The sequence below is a fragment of the Erithacus rubecula genome, assembly GCF_903797595.1.
Source record: "Erithacus rubecula genome assembly, chromosome: 10".
Lineage (NCBI taxonomy): Eukaryota > Metazoa > Chordata > Aves > Passeriformes > Muscicapidae > Erithacus > Erithacus rubecula.
The window spans coordinates 828,356-851,141 of record NC_136662.1 but is presented as its reverse complement, the minus strand read 5'-3'; the positions used below and the strand labels follow the sequence as shown (position 1 = coordinate 851,141).

At 43.7% G+C, this 22,786-nt stretch overlaps 1 protein-coding gene across 6 annotated transcripts in view; it reads right to left on the bottom strand.

The window, feature by feature from the left end:
- LRRC7 (leucine rich repeat containing 7) overlaps positions 1-22,786 on the bottom strand; it is a 91,036-nt gene that overhangs the window by 13,740 nt on the left and 54,510 nt on the right. For 3 of the 6 annotated variants that reach the window (XM_079314337.1, XM_079314341.1, XM_079314339.1), the window contains exons 8-19: positions 20,989-21,063; positions 20,425-20,569; positions 19,506-19,578; positions 14,706-14,835; positions 13,980-14,095; positions 11,525-11,594; positions 9,705-9,804; positions 8,310-8,434; positions 5,601-5,801; positions 2,455-2,568; positions 1,061-1,172; positions 702-882 (exon numbers count right to left, since the gene is read on the bottom strand). In XM_079314337.1, coding sequence (XP_079170463.1) covers positions 702-882; positions 1,061-1,172; positions 2,455-2,568; positions 5,601-5,801; positions 8,310-8,434; positions 9,705-9,804; positions 11,525-11,594; positions 13,980-14,095; positions 14,706-14,835; positions 19,506-19,578; positions 20,425-20,569; positions 20,989-21,063 — 1,442 coding nt within the window. The remainder of the gene's footprint in view (positions 1-701; positions 883-1,060; positions 1,173-2,454; positions 2,569-5,600; positions 5,802-8,309; positions 8,435-9,704; positions 9,805-11,524; positions 11,595-13,979; positions 14,096-14,705; positions 14,836-19,505; positions 19,579-20,424; positions 20,570-20,988; positions 21,064-22,786) is intronic. The other 3 variants (XM_079314338.1, XM_079314342.1, XM_079314340.1) reach the window with 1 other exon arrangement.

Below are 22,786 nucleotides of genomic sequence, written 5' to 3'. Positions count from 1 at the left end.
CCCACTTGGAAGGGCCCCACAGGATCACTGAGTCCAGGAATCAAACCTGCCCCCTCGGTGTTTTTGGCACTGACTGAGCTCCTCTCGAGCTCCGTGGATGCCGTGCCATTGGCACGGGAATGGTGGCGGCAGGTTTCTGCCCTGGAGCACAGGCTCCAGCAGGACACACACAGAGAAGCCAAGAAGTCACTCAAAGGCCTGGCTGGCTCCATGCTGTGTTCCCAGAAATCCCTCTGAACAGATTTTCCTGCTGTAAAAATAATGCATGAGTGCAACAGAAGGTTCCCCCCCAGTTTTTAACCAGAGACACCAGAGGCAGTTCTTGCCCGTTCTCATCCAGCTCTTTAATGGGGCAGAGCTGTGGATGGAACGATGTGAGGGGGTTTAGGGCAGGCACAGACCGGTTCTGGAATGCTTCCAGGGCAGGTTACGGCTTTTCCAGAACTTTTTTGGAGGTCCAGGGCAGAGGGAGCTGGGACAGCAATAATGGGGCACCAGCTGCAGGAGATTTAATTCCTGGAGGTGGCACAAAGCTGAACCACCAGCTGTGGGACCATGGAACATGGAGGGCGGCCAGCTCTGCACGGCCAACACGGGATAAAAACATGGATTCTTTTAACCCAAACGCCCTAACAGGGCAGCTCTGAGGGCCCAGACAGGACAAAGGGGAAGCAGAAGCTGTGTCAGGAAAGATGTCACACCTGTTCCCCCACAAAGAGTTATTCACTGCTTCTTTAGCCGTGGTCTGCAGGGAGCCCATTTTTACGTGCGCGTTGGAGGACCCTGAGGAAGCCTGGGAAGGGGAATAGTCTGAGTAAGTGCCTGAGGAAACGCTGTTATTCAGACAATGGATCTTATCTGCTTCAGACTCATCTGTCGACTCTGAAACAAAACACAGCAAACGCTTTCAGGGGGCGGCGAAACACCAGAAAAACACATTTTAAAGGCAAAGCTGTTACTGGGTTGGGTTGATGCGTGCACAAATGTCCACGGTTTACAAGCAGATGGGGAGCACCCCCATCTCATGATTTCATCTCAAAGGCTGAGAACCCATCAGTACCTTTCTTGTCTTTACCCAGCAGGACGAGTTTGGGGGGGTACAGCGGCGTCTCGGGCATGGAAGGACGGAGCTCCCCTATCCTCATCTCACTGCCAGGATGTCCAAAGGCATCCTGAGGGACACAACAAGGCAGAGTGAGCACAGGGAGCAGCAGCACTTCGGACTGCAGCACACAGACGGGTCACAGCGCTCTCCTCGTGGTCCCCCCAGACCCACCAGACGGGCAGTGCAGGAAGCTCTGATCTGCCAGCAGAGAGCTCTAATTAATGCTACACAAACCCTCCTCGAAATTGGGGTGGTGTGCTCGTTCTGGAAATGTGGACAAACCAGATGGAACTTGCAGGATGCGTCAGGGCCGTGTAAACAATTTTTGATGAAGTCAAGGTCATCAGAAATGCTGCCAGTAGGAAGAAATAAACACAAATGGAGTGTAAACAATTGGTATTTCAGGAGGGAGGATTCCTCACTCAGTTATTTCTGGTGAGTCCTTCCAGAGATTCAGCTGTCCCTGGAGCTGTACTTAATTAAAATGGCTTTGTCTCCAAGGAGTTTGTGGCTAAATTAAAATGATTTGGATTTAATAAACTTCTGCCTTAGAGTTCAGCACAGTTGACCTTCACACAAGCCCTGCAACAGGACATGTGCTGAAAATAAACCCCAGTTGAACTGGGGGAGGAAAGTGGGACTCATTCTTAGAAAGAAAAAATTTAAATCAGGACATTGGGCCCTAGGAGGGAATGAAGGCACCAATGGGAATTTTGGGGCCTTTCTGACCCCTCCAGAAAGCTCAGAGGTGAGGAGAATGAGACAGGGATGGGTGACACAGGAGGATCTCTGAACCCTGACAGGTTGTAAAGGTTCTCCAGTGAGAGGGAAGGTAAGAGGGAGAGATGTAATAACCAGAGAAACAATTTAATCTGGAGCACCCAAACCCAAATCCACATTGCTGGAATGTACGATGCTACAATGGGTTAAAACTTTCTTGTTTTTACTTACAAGGAGAAAACTTCCAGAGGTTAACTGCCCTTAACCCCTTTTTGTAGTGACAGAGATTTGTAGGAGCATTTGCCATGTGATTTATCCTTGGAGAATTTAATGCTGTTTACACCAAACCCTTTGCATCTGATGCTCTAGTGGAGGCAGGACCTTTTTAATCCTCATTTTAATCAGCGCCCTCAGGGCTGATATTTAAGGCAGTTCCATGGTGATCCCCACATGTAGTGACCCCTTCCCCATGCAGAGGATTGCCCTGGTGCTCCACAGGTGCCCAGTGACCCCACAGCCCTCTCCCAGTGCAGTGGAACAAACTGGAGGAACAAACTGGTGGAACCCCATTGCTGTGGGCAGTGCAGAGGGTGAAGTTCTCCACCTGAGCAGCCCAGGTCTGGCTGTACCTCTGAGCTTTGGGCTTTGTCCTCCCTGCCTGGGCCTTCCAGAGGTGATTTCTGGCTGTTCTCAGGGTCAGGCAGGGGCTTCTTGGGGGATTCTTTGGTTTCTTTATCTTGGACCTGGAATCCCAATATTGTGCCATGAAACTTCCAGGAGTTTTAAGCTTAAAGTGCCCCCCTTGCTGGAAGAGAGGGAGACCCAGCAGTTCCATTTTTGACAGGATGTGAACTTCAGGTGCACAAAGTTCCCTATTTTATAACATTTTCCTTTTCTTTTCATCCCCCAGCCCAGCGATTAAAAAAAAAAAAAAAAGCACTTTCAAAAGAACTACTCTGGCATTTGTAAATCTGCCATGAATATGTGAAATATGCTGTAAAAACCCCAAATCATGTCCCATTTAATTTCACTCTCTTTAAGAAGACCTTTTTCTTACAAGCTGAAGAACAAAAAGGTCACCAACAGGAAGAAAATTGCAAGGAGAAAAGGAAGAGATAAATGCAATTGTGGTGAGTTGGTGCCTGGAGATTATTCCTCAGGATTTATTCCTCATGATTAGCTGGGGAAGGATGCAGGAAGAGGGCAGAGAACTGAGGAGAAAATACCTGCTGCAAACCATTAAAACAGCTGGCAAGAGAAAAATCATCAACTATTCAGGCTGAGAACACAAGAATATTAAATTATAATCCAGAGGGACAGAATGTTTGGAATGAGCAGACTCCTGGAATCTGCCTGGAGCAGCCCAGGGCTCTGGGAAGGGATGAGGCAGAGGAAATGTGGGATATTCTCAATTCAAACACATCAAGAACAGGAGCTATAAAGACCTGACTTGCTGGCCTTGATATTCCTCATTGCTTCTCATGAAAAAGCAGCACAACTCCCTAAATAATCCCAGACTCCTCTGTGGCCAAAACTCACATTTTTCCAAAAGAATTAGAATGATGAAGGGGTTTGTTTTAATGGGTGATTAATCAAGACATTGTTTGCTTGTTGTGAATGGGGGTGAAGGATGGATTTTCCAGTGCATTTGACATGCAGCTCCTCATTCCAGATGCTCCCTTTCATTATATAGAAACAGTTTCTGAAGAGACACGTGCACACTAATTGCAGGGAAAGCCAAAAGAGATCAGAAACTGGTTTATCTGAGGATGGAAAGTGAGCACTGCATCTGAAATTCAATTACCTGGGATCAGAAAGTGCCTTCAGCCTTTAGCTACATCACAACACACCTGCAATTTCAAAGTGCACTTTAACTCCAGGCTTGAGTTTGTCTGCTAATTATCCACAGAGCAAGTGGAGCTTAATTATGTTTTATTTAATGGGTTACAAGTGAAATCAGGCCAATATTGTTCACAGAACCATTCACACTCTGCCTGCTCTTCCCGTGTGTTTTATCCTGGTGCAGGAAGCCCAGGAGAGGGAAATGGATCTGCCCCACCCTGATGAGAGCTCAAAACCCCTCCTGGTGTCTGGAAGGATGAGAACATCCCCTTTCCTTTTCTTTAGCTGCTGGAATAGTTGTGGTACCAGTCTTGACTCCATCCCAGGGAAATTAAAATCTGAAAAAGTTCCCCCATCTCCACCATGATAATTCAGGAGGTGAAATCTTGCTTTTGCTGGGGGAGCTGTGCTCTGGGAGAGAATGAGGGAGGAAACTGCAATGCCATTGTTTGGTGGGATTCCTGATTTCAGGAGCCACATTCAAGGCTCTGGATGCAGTAATTCAGCTCTTTGTGCAGGGTTTTGTGGGGTTCCTGTGTCCCCACACTCATCTCCTCCTTCCTTCCACTCCCTGGGGATGCATCCCTGGCTCTGCCAGCTCCCAGGACCCTGCAGGGGCTCAGCTCACTGCAGTGTTTGTTTTCTCCTTGAAAAATTTCACATTATTTTAACAAATATTTCTGGAGGCCACGTCGCCAGCCACAGCCACAACAAGCGCCTAAAACCTCTGCCAGGCCATGGGGATCAAATTCCAGATGGAAACATGGAAGGATAATTAAAACCCATAGGGATAATTAAACCCCACAGAAAGCTGTGGAGAATATTCCACTTCAAACAATAGATAATACAAAATAAATTCTGTATATTCAGCAACAAGAGCAGAATGTCAGGACTCGTGGCCTGGGTCACCAGCTGGTTCAAGGACCAGATTTGCACAGTGAGAATTCAATGAGTGAAAAAAAGGAATAATGGTGGAATTGAAGATTTCAGATTTCGATGAAAACATGAGTGATTTAAATATTTTAGCTGAAATTAAGTATTTAACTCCGCTTTTTTAGTCCTAATTGAAATTGTGCCTAGAGTTGAAATTTTCTGAAGCCACCTTGAAGAGAAAACTTTGGGGGGTTAGACAAAGACATGGAAAACAGAACAATTCCTGCACCCAGGAGTGGCCACAGCCAGGGGCATTTCAAGGACAGGGAGTTTATCACAATGTTCAGATAACAAAGGAGTGAAAAAGAAGGAAAATATTTTTCCTCATTTATTTCTTTTCAGCCTTAAATTGCCAAGATTTTCAGGAATGCTGACATTCCTGCAGAACTCCCCAAGCTTTTAAACTCCAAAAGGGATTTCCCCCATTCTGAATGCTCGAAGTTTTGGTGGGGTGGGTGAGACCAGGCTCCAGCAGGATTTAGGAATTCACCTTTTGGGGGATAATCCTGGGCTAGAATTTGTCCCTGTGCTTGGCAAACACTCCAGGAGGATTCTGCAGCTCACTGGGAGCATCCAGGGTTGGATGGATGGGCCTCCCCTGCTGCCTTCATTAACTCATTAAGGGTTAATTAATCCTGCTCCTAACAGCAAAGCCAAGGGTACCTCCTGGCACAGCAGGGCCAGGCAGAGCCCAGGGAGATTAAATGGGATGGGATGGTCATGGAGCCCCCTGTCACCAAATGAAATCTAACAGTGCTGGGATAAATCCACAGCAGAATTCCCATCTAGGGAGATTTCAACCCCAACATTCAGCAGCATTGGGAAAAAACAACAACTCAGTCTCAAACTGGACAAAACTCAGCAACTCAATCTAAACCCGAATTAAACCCAACATTAATCTCAGGTCTGAGGTTCCCAGCGGATCAAAACATCCTTTGGGGTTCAAAACCTGGAAAAAAAGGGGTGTGGAATTCTGGAGAGGAGTGAGAATTCGCAGTACCTCCACTGAGATCTCCTTGGGGGTCAGGGGCCACTTGTGCTCGTACTTGTCCTTGGCCGTGGGGTCGGGGTTGGCGGCCGGGGCCGCGTTCTCGGGGCGCACGCCCAGGCTGGGTTTGCTCACCAGGTTCTGCACAGATTTCACCATGTTCTTCAGATCCTCGGGGTAGGGAGTGGGGTAACGCTTGAGGTTGATCTCAACCTGCACAGGCAGAAAAGGATGGGTTAAAATTAGGAGGGGGAGCAGAAATGCAGAATGGAAATGGCTGAGGGCGCTTTCCTCGTGGTTTGGGGGATTTGTTTGGGGAGTTCGGGACTGAAATTCGCTCATCCCCTCTTTGTCAGCATCAAATGTAATCCCAGTGCCATAAAAGAGGGGATGGGAATTTATCCCATCTCTCCCCCTGGCAGGGCGTGGGTAGCTCTGCACTTTTGCTGACACATTCCATCAGGCTTTCCCCAACAATCCTGCTGGAAATGCTGAATTAATTCAGCCACGCTCCGTGTACCCAATTAATCTGAATTATGGATGGCAGCTGAGAGCAGGAGCTGATCCTCTGGGAGCCATTTGCTCCTGGAGATGGATAATGCTCACACACAGCCGGGTGTCTGTGACTCTTTTCTGGCACAGGGAAACACACCCAGAGCTCTGCAGAGAATCCCCGAGGCCAGGCTGAGCTTTCCCTGACTGCCAGCCCCACAGATTTCCTGGAAAACCCCACACCTGAACTTCCAGAGGGTGTCAGGAAACTTCAGAGTCCTGCTGGTGATAGAGGATCTGGAATTTACCAGCCAGCAGATTTTTTCACGGTGTGGGTGAGCTGGTTTTAACAGCCAGAGCTGCTGGATTTAAATTCCCAACGAGTAGGAAAAACTCAATTTTGGATTCAGCTGGAAGTGGTCTGTCTGCAGGAATATTTCAGAGGCAAAAAGCATGATTGATTTGGTAAATAAAACTCTATCAAGTGCTGGCATCCAGATCAGAACCAGGAGAGAATAAACATCAGGGAGTAGAACAGAAAATGCTGAAATCTATGAGTGGGATGTCGCTTTCAATAAAGAATTCCAACAGGAAGAGATGAATCAAGCCTGGGAAGCAGCACTGAAGCCCTGCTCCAACCATGTGGAATGAAATGGTGTTTAGGGGTGGCCTCAAGAGGGGCTTGGTGCCTCCCTGAGCTCAGGCCATGGTTTGGGGCAAATCCTCAGGAGCTGCAGCCAGGGAGAAGGAGCTGCAGGCTGGGACAGACAGACAACCCCAAGCAGGGATTTCAGCAGGAGCTTCACCTCCCTGGCAGCTTTAATATCAACTGTGGTGGGGGACAGCACTGGGATGTGCATCTTTCCCTCCCTGATCCACATTCACCACCCCAGAGGAAATCTGGATTCCCTCCCATCCCATTCCATCAAAAGCAGCCTGACCCCAAAGAGAGAATTTTCAAAGTTCAAAATCCTCCATAAAAAAAAATCTATTGGACAATCCCAATTATTAAATCTATTTTAACATCTGTCTGGCTGAAAGTTCAGTGTGATGAGAGACAAAAAGTGAAAATTTCTTCTGCTCTTATGAAATGCTGCAGTGTTGGTGGCTGATGCCTGTTGAGGGTTTAAATTTATTTAAATGTACCCCTTAAAGCTCTGCTGAAGCTGCTAAAAATGTTCATGTTGAAACCTCCAGCCATGTCACCCCCAGGGAAAATTCTGATAAAAGTTGTGGAACAACAGAAAAGTTTCCCAGATGATGTTTTTCATGCACGACCCATAAACCTGCAAGTCATCCAGGGTAAAATTCCACTTTCATCTATTTATTGTGAGGTGAGGGCTGATTTTGGCTTCATTTTCTGTTTCCCTAAAGCAGAAGAGTCCATCAGCTCTGGGCACATGAGCTGGAGAGAAATTCCCAACTGGGAAAAATATTGGAAAGAAAAACCAAGAACTTCCACCAAGTTTTCAATGGAATGTTAAATTGCTATTGACAAGAGAACTGTTAATTTGAGAAGTAAAATCTGATTTAAATCTCAGATGATTTTATCTCTGGCCCCACATTTTACTTTGGGTGTTCTACCACAGAGATTTGCAGGGTTGAAGTGTGGGATAATTCCTTTATATTATTCAAGAAAGAGACATTTCCATGCCATGTGAAGGCTGACAGGTTTGAAAATACCCTCCTGACAATGCAGCTGATTGAGGGATTGATGCAGAACTCTGCAATGACATTAATTTCCTAAAACTGGGGGAGGAAATTCATGCTTTGAACTTCATTTTTCACAAGTGATGCCCTCTCCACTGCACATTCCATGAGGCTGCAAAGCCCTTGTTGACTTGTACTTTGAGAGGAATGTGGGATCCCCTATGGGATTCAAATATTCCTGAAAGGTATTTAGTTGGACAATAAAAAGAAAAATAAATAAAATATTATAAAAATTATAAAAACAATATATAATAATATACAATAATATATATTATAATAATTATATATTATAATTATATATAATTATAATATATATAATTATATATATAATTATATATTTATAATTATAAATGTATATGTATAAATAAATAAAAAATAATAGGTTGGGCAGTAATTCTGTCTCAATTCCCTTTGGGACACAGCAGGAATCTGCCATTAAAACACAAACCCAGTGCAAGCCCTGCATGTTGAACCCTATTTATGATAAATGGGTCCCAGAATAAATCCAGCACTTCTTACCTTGACTTTCCCTGGATTTTCCTCCTCTTCCTTCTTGTCTTCAAATTCAAAGGCCACAGTCATTCTCTGCTGCCTCTGCTCCTCCCACAGAGTGGGGTTAAAGCTGTCACTGTCTGACTGGAAATCTGCAGGGAATTGGGAAGGGAGAGGGGGATGATCCAAACAGGTTTTTCCTTCTTGGTCACTTGGGTGATTGTTTGAAAATGTGAGGAGGACAATGGGAACTGAGAAACCATCCCAGAGTCAGGAATAAAAATTGGATTAGAGTGGTGGGAAGTACCACCAAGGTTTGGGGCAGCCCTGGAGCAGAGGGGGAGTGTGAAAATTTGAATTTAGTGGACCTGTGGGAGGGGCAGAGCCTCAATCCAGCCAAATTTGGGAGCCCAGAACCCCCACACCACAGGGAGACTAGCTCCTGTCTGGAGCCAAAAATTCCTGGTGTGTGCACACCCAGGGCAGGGCCCAGATTGCTCCTCTCTGAAAATAAAAGGGGTTCAGAAAACGTCAATGTGAAAGTGGAAATCAGAAAATGTCAGTCTGAAAACGTAAACCAGAAAATTCAGTCTGAAAATGTAAATCAGAAAATGTCAATGTGAAAATTTAAATCAGAAAATGTCAGTCTGAAAATCTGTATCAGAAAATGTCAGTCTGAAGATTTATATCAGAATATGTCAATGTAAAAATCCAAATCAGAAAATGTCAATGTGAAAGTGTAAATCAGAAAATGTCAGTGTGAAAATGTAAATCAGAAAATGTTGATGGGAAAATAAAAATCAGAAAATGTCAGTCTGCCAGCCTGGGATTATCAGGATTCATCCATGGGAGCCAAGCCAGGGATGTCCCTGTGCCCTTGGAATGTCAGTGGAGCTGTGAACCTTCCCCTCCCTCTGGAATTCCCTGCCTTCCCCTGGTGCCTTGGCTTTCAGCTTTTATATTTTTCACAATCTCTGCTGCTTGGTGTGTAACTCTGGAATTCCATGTTAGGTGTTAGTAAGGTGTTAGTAAGGTGTTAGTAAGGTGTTAGTGAGTTTTCTTTATGGGGTGGTTGGACCAAACAATTCCTTCCCAGCTGGTGAATCAAGGACAACTGGGACCCAAAAATCATAAACAGCAGTGAAGGAAAGGGGCAAACCAGGGGCTGAGACTTCCTAGCCTGGGGTTCTGTTTGGAAAATTGACCCCAATATGAACCAAAACTTATAAAAGTGTAAAATTCATGACCATGATTTGTGTGCAGCCCGGGCTGGGCTCTTGCACTGCCCAACCTTTTCAATAAATACCGAAACCTTTCAATAAATATTATATTGAATACAATGAACCTATTTTACACCTTTTGCTCTGCCTGGTGTTGTTCCAGCTCAGCCTGGCCCCAAGGAAAGAGCTGCTGGGGTTTTACCTTCGTCGCTGCGGGGCTGCTGGGGGAACATGTAGTTGGTGAGCACTCGCTGCTTGGTCTCGGGATGCGCCTCCGTCTGCAGCGGGATCAGGGCCTTGGACTGAGGGGTGGGAACACACAGACATTAATTCCTGGGAAATGGGCAGGATCCAGCTTCCCCTGCACAGGGGATGCAAGGCTGGCTGCAGTTCTGCAGGAAAACAAACTCCCTGTGGAGCCTCCTCTCCCCTTTCCTTGGGAATCCTGCCTGGGGGCTCCAAGGGAAAAGGAGCAGGAACAGACCTGGCACTGCACAGTTACACACTGTCACTGGATGCTGCTGGGAGCCAGGGAAAAGCAGCCTTGAAGCCTTGGGTTTCTCAGGATGGACAAGGACAAGAGATCCCAGCAATGATGAAACACCTGCAGGGTGTGTGAGAGCCCTGGGAGTGCTGGGGATGTTTTGCACAAAGCATGATTTCAGAGAGGTGTTGCCTTCCTGGGCCAAAGAGCCTTTCCTGTTCTGTCTGGCACGATCTACCCTGTACAAGTGCAGTGTTCCTGTAAATGCAGCTCTCTCTCTCTTTTGCTTCTCCATTACACAAAGAACTGTGTTGGATTATCCTTTTTGCCACCCTCCTATGGCACAAATGCAACAAAACACTCCTGGGGATGCATTTTAAGCCAGGCCTAATGAAGAGTTAATTGATGATGAAGAGTAAATTCCTGGTGGTTATCAGTTCAGCTGGGAGTAAACCTACACTGCAGAATCCCATGGAGCATTCCCTGGGAATTCCTGCTGTGTTTGACTTCACCTGGAAGTGTTTTATCTTGGCTTTGCTCTACCCAAAGTCACTCTGATCCAGGAGCGACTGTCACAGCCCAGAGGATGGAGATCAATCCATGCTATGCCACAGGAAAGTCAAAATGCTGGGAAATGTTGTGTATTTAAAGGGTTGGGGGTGTTCTGTGCCTGGGCTGCACAGCCAGGCAATGTTAATTTTAAAAATGGAAATCAGAGGGGAAAAAAACCTCAAGAATCCTCATTTAACATATTAAAATTTAATAATAATTTTTTATTCCCCCCCCCTTCCAGCTTTCACATTTTTGGCTCAGCTCTAAAACTAAATGTACATTGCAGACTTATTTTAGAGCTCAGCTGCTGTTGAAACCGTTGCATTTCTCAGGGTTCCTGTTGCATAATTTGGGTTAAAATAGAATCCCAAAGAATATCTGGTATAAACCAGAGTTTATAAGGAACAAAGAAAGGCCCCCTCAGATTTCAAAGGCACAGAAATGAATTTTCTCCAAAGCAAGACCCAAAATCCTCGTGCATCTTTGACTTGTTTGAACTCTCCCTGAGTGCTGTGGAGTTAAAAATATGCAGGGATGGGAGAATGGGTGGGAAAAGGGAAGAGGAAGCCAAGGATAGAGGAGCAGATGGAGCAAATGCTGATAATAAAACAGGGTAATAACGAGTTTGGGAACAAACATCTTGAATTTCTACTTCAAAAATACTCCTGTGCTACTTTTGCCCTTTATTTACTACTTTGGTAAGGAGGCAGAGGCTGATTTTGGTAAAATAAATCCTGCAAAGGTGATTTTTCCATAGTAAAAAATGACACCCAGCAGGATTTATGGCTGGATATGGAAATGGAAATCTACAGCTGGGCTGGGAGCAAACCCTTCCAAAATTTCTCTAAATCTTCTATGGAGTGACAGGGTTCATTGGCAGCCCCTTTCCTAAGGAAAATGGGAATATTTTATATATATGTAAAAATATATATATTACATATATTATATATATATATATGAAATGGGAATATTTTTAAAGACATTACCTGGTTGTCAGAAAGCCACAAGGCTGCCAGTTCTTTGAGTTTGGTGAAAGTGAAGGGCAAATTCTTCAGTCTGTAAAGGAGAATATTGGGACAAGGTGAATCCTTCATTTCCAAAATCATTTACTTAAAGATTTATATGCAGCATGTTTATCACACTGAAATAACTAAAATTTCACAGTTTTTAAAAATCAATTTTACTGAAATGCAATATTTTATGAATATTCCTGTTATTACCATTACTATTATTACTGTTCCTATTCTTCCTATTATTATTATTGTTCCTATTATTATTATTGTTATTATTATTATTATTACTCTGATTAATATTCCACATTAGGGGTTTTATCTGGAAAGTAGAACTGCTGACATCACATCCTTTGGTAGTGAGGAGAGACTGAGATATTTTAATTTGGTTACAGTGCAATAAAATTACACACACAAGACAGAAAAAAGAAAAATTCTTGGTCCCAGGGAGGTTTAGAGGAACCTCAGTGTCACTCACAGAGCTCCCTTTATTGGACACTGGAAGTTTGGAACAGAAATATTCCAAGATGATGGAAAATTCATTTTTGTCAGAATGTCAGACCAAAGATTAAAATAATATAAATATTCATAACTTAAATGATAAAATTAAATGGAGCAAGGGAAAAAAAGTATTTTAATGAGACATTTAAACACAATTTTCTAAAAGGGATCTGGGAGTGGGAATGGGAGTGGATGGCAGGATATTTGTGGAATCTTCATTGATGTTTTTCCCATCAGTCTTTCAGAACAGGGAGTTTTTATAGAATCATGGAATCCAGGGTGGTTTGGGTTGGGAGAGACTTTAAATCCCATCCCATGGATCCCATTATCCCATCCCATATTTCCACCATCCCAGGCTGCCCCAGCCTGGCCTTGGACACTCCCAGGGATCCAGGGGCAGCCACAGCAAATCTGGGAATTCTATTCCAGATCTCCCCCCCCTCACATCCAATAATTCCTGACCCATTTCCCACCTAACCCTGGCCCAGCCATGGACTGTGGCTCTCCCAGATTTTGGGGGTTGAAGGAATTGGGAAGAACCAGAGTGACCAAAGGAGCATCAGCAAACCCAAATCTTAAACGAGATTTGGGAAAAATCTGGAGGAAAAGCCCTTTAGTGCCAGAGTCAGACCCTGCCTCCCAGGGAAGTGATTCCCACGTTTCTGGGCACACAAAAGTCAGGACTGGACTGGGAGTTGTCTCTGGGATGCTCCAGGGTGGAGAGCTGGGAATCAGAGGGAGCAGAACTGGGCACACCCTTGGGACTGATGTGGGACAAGACATCCCACTGATTCTCCAGCTCCAAACCCAACCAAACCACACAACTCTGCATTTTTCACTTGCTTTGCCAAGACCCCCTGGATACAACTTTTAAACATCAGACAAGATTAAAGATGAGGAGCACCTAAAGTCATTGCTGGGCTTTGAATATTTTCAGCCAATATTCTTTTTTTAATACAATTTTCTTGCTTTTAAATTCGGCAGTGCAGGAAAAATTCTTCATCTGTAGCAGCACTCGTGGAAACAATCTGACTAAATCCTAATTCCTGAGCAGGAGAAGAGGGTTTGGAATTTGTGTGGATGGATGGGGGGGTCTGAGGAGCTTTTCTGACTTTTTTGGGAGTGGCAAATTGGGACCCCACAGACAGAAAAGGGGGATTCTCTCAGTTCTTTTAGGACAAAGGGAGGTTTCTCTTGGCTCTTTTAGGAACAGAAAGGGGGATTCTCTCAGCCCATTGAGAACAGAAAGGGGGAATTCTCTCAGCTCTTCAAAAACAGAAAAAGGAGATTTTTCTCACCCTTTAAGAACAGAAATGGGGGGGTTCTTTCAGCCCTTTTAGGAATGGAAAGGGGGAATTCTCTCAACCCTTTTAGGAACAGAAAGGGGAAGATTTTCTCAGCTCTTTAAGACTGGGAATGGGGAATTCCCTCAGCCCTTTTAGGAACAAGGTGGCAGAATTCACTCAGTCCTTTAAGATCAGAAAAGGAGGAATTCTCTCAGCCCTTTTAGGAACAGAAAGAGGAAATTCTCTCATTAAATATTACAAACATATAGACAATCTCATTTTTTTTTTTTTTTTCATGGAAACAGCAGGAGATAAAAGAAGGAAATGGATTTGAAGCTATTAAAACACACCAAGATTCAGATTTTGGCCTTTTTCAGTTTTCTTGAAGTTTTCCTTTGGATGTCAAATGAACTGAGACCAAACCATAAGGATTAAGAAAAAAGAACCACGATTCTTTCCTTTCAGTTAAAATACATTAAAATGATAATGATACTATTTTTAAACTAGAATTCTAAAGATAGTTTTTAATTTTAAAATATATTTTAGAGAAATGTATCTTTACAAAGACCTCAAAGGAAAAGTTTAAACTAATAAAAAAATTCCTAAATGGGCTAAAAAAAAAAAAAAAAAGCTGCGAATAGTACCTGTTATCACTCAGATTTAACACCCTCAGCTTCTGCATCTGGCCAATCTCATCAGGAAGAAATTCCAGTTTGTTGGAGCGCAGGGACATCACAGTCACGTTCTTACAGCTCCCAATCTGTGGGAATGGAAAAGCCAAAAATGATGGAATCCCAAATTTGGGAATACAGTTTGGAGGATGTGACATGGGTGTTTTTACTATAAAAATGTAAAAATATGTAATATATTTAATATTTAAATTAAATACAGAAAATATGTAATATATTTATTAAATATATTTACATTTAATAGTTCATAGTTCATATTTAATATGAGAATATATAAACATAAATAATAAATAATAATATAAATATAAATATATATAATATGAATAATAAATATAAAAGTATAAATAATAAACAATACATAATGAAGTTTATTATCACTTTTCATCTCAGAAGGTGGCTAAATCAGGTTTTACTGAAAGGCACAAGGGGCAGAAAATCCAGAATTCAATCAGGAAACGACATTTTCCCATTGGCAGGAGCCTCAGGGAATGCCTGGGGTTCCTCACTGGGATATTCCCAAATTTCCATGGATTTACTGCTCCGTTTTACCACCGAGCACCTTGGGAATTTTTTCTCTTGCACACCAAGACAAGGCAGCTCCCTGCTGGGTGATCTGTGTGCCAGGGCAGGGAGGGAACGCTGGAATTCCAGCCTGGAACTGGGCAGGGATGAAGGACTCACCTCCCTGGGCAGCTCCGGGAGGAAGTTCTCGTCCACGGCCAGCGTGCGCAGGTTGTGCAGGTACCCGATGGTGGAGGGCAGCGACTCCAGCTCGTTGCAGCTGCAGTCAAATTCCTCCAGCAGGGACAAGCTGCAATGGGAAACCACTGGTTAGCAGGACTGCAGCATCCAATCAACAACTGCCCAAGGTCACAATGTAAAGATGTGCCCAAAGGTTTGTATTCTATCAGCATCTGTTAAACCAGCTGGGGCAGTGATCCCTGTCTCTGTGGGGATATCTCCTGTTAATGGGCCAGCTGTTAAAAACCAGCTGGGGCAGTGATCCCTGTCTCCTGTTAATGGGCCATCAGTTAAACCAGCTGGGGCAGTGACCCTTATCTCCATGGGAGGTATCACCTGTTAATGGGCCATTGTTACAAACTGGGTGTGGCAGTGACCCTGATCCCTGTGGGAGATATCTCCTGTTAATGGGCCATTGTTACAAACTGGGTGTGGCAGTGACCCTGATCTCCTGGCACACATTCTCTGCTAATGGGCCATCTTTAAACCAGCTGGGCAATCATCTTTATCTTCCCACAGCCCATCCTCCCTCCAGGAGATATCTCCTGTTCATGGCCAGTGAGTCCCAGGGCATGGCTGATAAAATTCCATCATCCCACTGGGAGATGCTCCCGCCAGGGCAGGAGCCAAACCTTTCCTACCTGGATAAAAACTGAGATTTTGGACACCAAAGCTGCCCTTACTCACTGGTTTCCAGAGGACAAGAGCTACCACACCTTTCTATAGATCACTATTTCAACAAAACTACTTCATCTGGACTGCTACCAACATCCTGACTAGTGGGGTGTCAGGCTGTATTCTGACTCTGGCAGTGGATTTTACTTTCTACTATTGCATGTATTTTACTTTTTCTCTTTTTCCCCTTTAAATTGTATTTCTGACTTGGAATCTCTCACTGGTTTTGCTTTCAAACCAGCGCAACATATCCAAACCTCTGGGAGCTTCACCAGCCCCTGGTTCCACCAGGTTGAGAGGGAACATCCAGGGTAGATTTGCTGGGGCTGCCCCTGGAAGTGTCCCAGGCCATGCTGGAGCAGGCTGTGACACTGCATGGGCTTTGAGATCCCTCCCAACCTAAATTATTCCATGATTTCTATGATTTCCCTGGCAGAAATCTGTAATAATTGGATTTTTTGAGCACACTTTAAGGCCACTTGGTTTGCCCACGCTACAATACAGATTTTCTGGGATATTTGAGGATATTGAAGAGCATGAGGAAGAATTCCAAGGACTTCATACAGAGATCAGGGCAACCAAGATCACAGAACCAAGAATTTAACGTTTGATAATGCAAATAACATTCCCAATGGGAATATATGGATTTACTACACATTACAGAGTGAGATATACAAATCCATATATTAAATATATGGATTATAGACATACATCAAAATATTCTGAAATATTTTAGGAGAAAATATTTCTTTCTAAATGAGACTAAAATTCTCCAAATTTGAGAGTTCTTTCTCTAGAGAACTTCCTTAATGACAAAGAAGTTCTTCTAAAACAAGACTGTCAATTAAAATCCTTCAAGTGAAAGTTGTGTGACCACCACAAGTGGCACCACCCAGCTCCTCTGCCCTCTTTGCTCCTCACATTCCACCTCTTACTCTCAAATTCTTTAATCAGGGTAAGGTTAAATAACAGCCAATTATTTCTTCCTAAAATTTCCCATCTCCCTGTCCGCTGCCTTAGGGACTTGTCAGAGGATTCTGTTTTTTCCCAAATATTTTAAGAAGTTTAGCTCTGACCACACCTTCCACAGACCTTGCTCTGTTTGATTCACAGCAGTCTCAGCTGCAGGACTGGGTCTTTACTCTGTATCTAATTTACCTTAATCCCAGTTTTTTAATTTAAGAGATCTTTCAGCCTTCAAATTTGATGCCAAATGAAACCAGAGATTGCTGTTCCTCCCAGGGAATCCTCAGAACTTCCCTGTGGTTGCTGCACTCCAGCAGGCTGGGAAGCCACAGGGATCAGGAAAGGGCTCCTTGGAACACATCCATAGGCTCTGCCAGGTTCTGCTCCAGCTTTCCTTTAATCCACAACTCATCTCCAAGCACACACTGAAGGATTTTTCCCAGTGGGAATCCTGTTAGCCTGCAGGATGAGCACATTCCCCTTTCCCTGCTGATAACACACCCAGAAATGAGATAAACTCATTGAGAACTGCCACCTCCCAGTCCTTCAGGAAATCTGAGCTGCATCCATGGATATTTCTCTGGCAGTGAAGGATGATTTTATCAGAGAGGAATTTTATTGGGAAGGTGATGCCTGGCACAGCCTTCCCAGATGTTTTCCTGCCTGCTGCCATCAGGAGATGGCACAATAAAAACACCAAAATCCCTGTGGAGTTGTATTTCCTCTCTGTAACCCCTGGGGTGGGAGAGCTGCAGCTCAGGAAGGGATTTTCCATCCCCATGGATCATGGATGAGGCATGAAGGGAAGCTGACAGAACAGCTGTAATTCTGCCAGTGCTGATTTAGGAAAAATATCATTAACCTGGCTGTGCTGCTGAGAGAAATTCCCATCCCTGCCAGGTTTAAGGCAAGGCAGACACGAATCAGCTGCTGGTCAGTTGGGCACCCACTGGAACAGGGCAGTTAATGGTGCAAGGAAAATCAGGAATATTCTTAGAGAGATGAGTAGAGAGATTCATGGGGCAGGGAGAGCAATTCCCACCCATCCAAGCTGCATTTCCTACAGCCACAGATGTTCCCAACAGCCCAGGAATGGCCAAAGCAGCCCAAACCCCAGGGGTCACCTGCTGGCACTGATGTCCAACATCAGGGAAAATGAATTTTGCAGAACAAAGGATCCCAGAATCCCAGACTGGTTGGGGTTGGGAGAGACCCTAAAGCTCCTCCAGGACCTTGGACAGGGACATGTCCCACAGCCCCAGGGTGCTCCAAGCCTTGGACACTCCCAGGGATGGGGCAGGCACAGCTCCAGCTCTGCCAGACCCTCCCTGTCCTCCTCCTCCTCCTCACTGATCCCAGCTCTTCCAGCTCCAAGCCATTCCCTCTGGTTCTTTCACTCCAGATCCTGCTGAAACCTGGGAACACCAATCTAGCCTGGCGTGACCCGTGCCCCAAACACTGCCCCAGGCCCAGCTGTGGGTCCTGAATTGCTCCTGGCACCTTCCCACCCCTGCAGATCCCACAGGGAACGTCTCCAGCCTGTGGCTGCATTGGAGAATGAATGATCCCTGATTTTGTGGGGAATGTTTGACTAAGCCAGGCCTATTGTGCACGCTGAGATTGGACAGAAATCCCAAAAATGGGGGTGGAAGTCTCCAGCAGAGCATGGAGTCAGCATGGAAGAGATGGAATGCTCCCTCCTCCACACTGCCAGTCCCTGGGTGACAATAACAGGCTCTGGTGGGGGGTTCCACCACTGGAATTTTGGATAAAGAAACCCAGCAGGAGTCCATCCAAAGGGCTGAGTCAGAGCTGAGTTCATTGTGGTGGGGGAGACTCTGCCCTCGTTAGAGGAGAGGGAATTTTCCACTGCAAAAGCACAAAGGATCCCAGGTGATCCCAGCTGCTCTGCAATTCCACTTCAGAGCAGGGGCTGTGCCTTTGGAATGGGATTAAAGCTCCATGAAAAACACTGAACAGATATTGGGTTAAAAAGGGGATTTCCCTTCAACTGGAGCAATCCAATAAATCAAAAACATTTTGAAAGGTTTTAGAACCTGACTCCCAAAATTGCTGAGGTTGGATTTAAATCCATTTTATTGCAGATCTTGGAGCCTCCTGAGTTTCCTCTTGGATGGGAATTTGCTGCTCCACAGAGATTTGGGGAGCAAAGATTTGTCTTTCAGTGATTCCCATCTTTTGATGCTCTCCATGAAAATCCCATAAATCTAAACCAAGGATGGGCCAGCCTGGGATTTCAGTGGCTGGAATAGGTCACAAATATGGATTATTTTTCCCAAATGGCATCACAACAGCTAAATTCTTATTGAAACAGGGCTTACACCTCATAAATTAATATGATTCTCAATAATAATGATGAGAAAAACTGTTAGATTTTTACACATTAATCAAAATTTCATTCTGCCAAGCAGCTGATCAGTGTAACATCAAAGCCACAAGAAAACTGTTTATTGTAAAAAACCCTCCATAAACAGAAGCAAAAAAGTCTCCTCTTCCAAGGGAATTAGTGGAAGGCTATTTTAAAAATAGTAAACTGGCTAAATTTTTTTTCTGTATGTTTTCAGTGCAAAAAAAAAGTGTGTGAGAGAAAAAGCAATAGTCTTAATTTTTTCTTATAGTTTCTACTCTTTGTACCATTTAAAGTTAGGGCTACATTGCCTTTCACCTAATCCTATCTCACAACAAAAAAATTTTCAAATTAATAAACCAAAACCACTGCACTTTCCTACTGAGGTTTCTGTCATATTTTAGGAACTCTCCATCCCTGTGAGGCCACAGCCAGATCCTTCCCTGGTTGTTGCCATGGGAACAGATGGATTTCCCCCAAATTCCTCTACTTTTGCTGCTCTGCTCATCCAAATTGATTCACACCTCTTGGAAAATTGGATATATTTTACCTTCTTCCCCCTTGCACTGAAAAATCCCCAGGTTTACAAGTGCTGCTCCAAATTTAAATGGCACAACCTGGGGGTTGGAAATCATTTCATAATTCAATATATTTGTTTGATTTTATATTTGAAAACCCACAAGCAGAGGGGGAAAGGTATTTTAATTAAAAATGGTGCAACTTGGACTCACTTTCCAATGGCATTGGGCAGGATTGTCAGCTGGTTGTCGTCCACTTTCAGAGTTGTCAGTCTCTTCAACAATCCTGCAGGAAGAAATTAGGGATAAACAGCTCCCCTGGAGATTTCCTGGAATCCCAGAAACAGGGATTTGTAACCCTGCTCTGGATTTTAGGGAGCATCATTCCAAAGGGATTTATTCCTGCTAAATGCCCTCTAAAAAGCAATGTGGGCAGAAAAATCATAGAATAAAAATCCTGGGATTGCTGGGGAGATGTAGAAGATGGAAAATAGGAGGAGAAGAGTGTCAATAATTAGCAGCATTAATTAGCAATCCACGTTGGAATCTGAGTAAATTTATTTAAAATTGAGGAATTTTACAGCTCCATGTTCAAAGGGAAAGGGAAAAGCAAATTTAAGGGCTCAAGACAGAAAAGAAATGTCCCAGTGGACACAGGGATGTCCCCACAGTCACTCAGCTCCCAGAACTTCCACAGATCCCAAATAACTCAGGAATTCCAGGCAGATAAAGCAGTCAAAATAAAAAGAAAATTCATAGTTTGAATTATTTCCTTTTTATTTCCCTTTTCCACTGTGAATGAGCAGCAACCCCACCATTGCTCTCAGACTGATTTTTACATTTAAACCAAATTAATTTCTGTCCTTCTTTTTTTTTTTTTTTTTTTTTTTTTTAATTAAAACAGCAAACCAGGTGGGTCAATTCCTTCCCAGCAAGGAATTCTGCTCCTGAATTTACAGAATGGGAATGTGCAGACACCATTTCCTGCCTCCTTTGGGATTGAATGGCAAGCCTTGTTCCATGATTATAAAATGTTAAAAAAAATTAAATAATTTCCCAAAATAAATAAAATAAAATTAAAAAATATTAAAAAAAGGTTTGAAATGGAGAGGAATCCCTGCTGTTTGCTCACCTATGGAGTCTGGCAGCTGCTGCAGCATGTTGGAGGAGAGGAGGAGATCCTCCAGCCCCTCACAGCCAGAGATGTCCAGGTCCACGGTCTCGATCCTGTTTTTGGACACATCCAGGTACACGAGCTGTTTTAACTTCCCTATAGACTTAATAGCACGTGAGACAGAGTTACTTGAGCAGATAGAGCTGTTAATTAGAGTGTTAATTAGAGACAAACACACAAATCCAGATCTGGAGTTCTCTCTGCACCCTTTGGGGTGTTGTTCTCCCCGGGTTGGGTAAAATGAACCTTCCCCCCATGTTAATTAATGTGCTTCAGATTAATCAAATCTGCTGGGATTTGGCATTCCTGGGCATGCAGCTGAGGTATTCCTCCATCTGGACCCAGATCCAAGGGATGTTCCCAATTCCCACCTCCCACCAGGCAGGTGGAGCTTTTCTGTTGTTGAAACATCCCATAAATTTTATAATCAATAATTAATTATTGACTCTCTGCACCCACCCAAGGAAATGTAGGTGCAGGTCACCAAATCACCCAGTAATTCCATAAAATAAATGTCCATACCCCAGGTAGCACTTGCAAGGAATTATTGTCCATCCACAACTCCTTTAGGTTCTGGATTTGTTCAAGAACCTCGGGCTGAGAAAAAGAATAAATACAATTGTGGGCAGCTAAATAAAGCAGTGTGTATTTAGTTAAATAAAAATCAACATTTTCTTTAAAAAATACAGCTTCTCTCTTCACTTCCCTGTGTTTTTTCATAACCCCACCTGGTGTTTAAGGACAAGAGGAGAACATTCCCTTTGTGTTATTTAACCACTGATGCTCCTTATCAGAATTTGTGAGAATTTGAGAACCTTTTGCAAAAGAAATGAGCCCAAAGGACACATCCCTGGGAGATTTGATATCTGCAGCTGGCACAGCCAGGAGTCAGAATGCACAGGAGAGAAGGGGCACTGATAAAACCTGGAATTGCAAAATCCAACTTCCATCTGTTTTATTCTCTTCAACCCTTCAGGGGATCAGTGAGAGGAGCTAAAAAAGGCAATTCCCCAAATCACTCCTCGCTCCCTCCAGCTGTCAAATTCCAGAATTACAAATCCAGGTCACAAATATTCCCAGATTTCCCCAGCAGTGTTTTCCTCTCCCATAAAACCCTTTCCACACCAAACATTTGGGATTTGCCTTCGCCCTCTCAAATTGTTGAGGTTTTTTTCAAAGCCTGCCAGAACCTGGTATGAAATATTCCATGAAACATTCCAGGAAATATTCCATAAAATATTCCATTCCAAGTCAGGGTCCAGCAGTACAAGTGCCCTGGAATTATTCCAGCACAGGCAGAAACAAATGGACCTGCAGACCCCAAGAGAGACCTCGAGTTATCCCACGTGGTCTGGTTTGGAATGTTGCCATTCCCAGAAAAAAATCTGATTTTCCATTTGCCCAGAGAATGTGGGAGAAGCCCCTGATGCCTCATCAGGTAAGAACAAAGCTGATGAACAGAACCCATTCCTTGCTTTCCACATCTCCACATAATGGTATCCCATTAAAAACCAGTGGTGAGCATTTTAAAGATGATTTATTTTGCCTCTGTTAATTCCACTGAAATTCTGCTGTCCTCCAGTGATTAAAACCACTTCTCATTTCCAGGCTCAATTGATTAATGGTCGTTTGATACTATTTGTTCCTGCGCTGATTAATGTTTCTTTATCCCTCTGGAGTGTTCAGGGGCTGAGGTCATTATGGATAATCATAATTTCCCCTCTCAACTTTAATTTGCTCTTCAATCCCTCTCATTAACAGACACCTTTCTTCAAGGCCTGTTCCTGGGCTGCACAGAGCACACTTTGATGGGGAATTCCTTGGATTAGAATTTCCCATTATTGTGGAATATTCCACCATGATCCAGAGGAGATTTTTGTGGGTGGGTTGGTATTCAAGTGTCATTAAAATCTTATTTGTGTCTGCTAGAAATGCTTTGGTTTGGGCCTGTTTGGGGAATATTCTCATTTTCCACATAAATTGCTTCAACTGGAATAGAGTAGAATGGAATGGGAATGGGAATGGGAATGGGAATGGGAATAGGAATAGGAAGGAATAGGAATAGGAATAGGAATAGGAATAGGAATAGGAATAGGAATAGGAATAGGAATAGGAATAGGAATAGGAATAGGAATAGGAATAGGAATAGGAATAGGAATAGGAATAGGAATAGGAATAGAATAGGGTTAGGGATGGGAATAAGAATAGGAACTGGAATAGGGATAGGAATAAGAATAGGACAGAAAAGGAATAGGAACAGGAATAGGAATAGAAAAAATATAATAGAACAGAATAGGAATAGGAATAGGAATAGGAATAG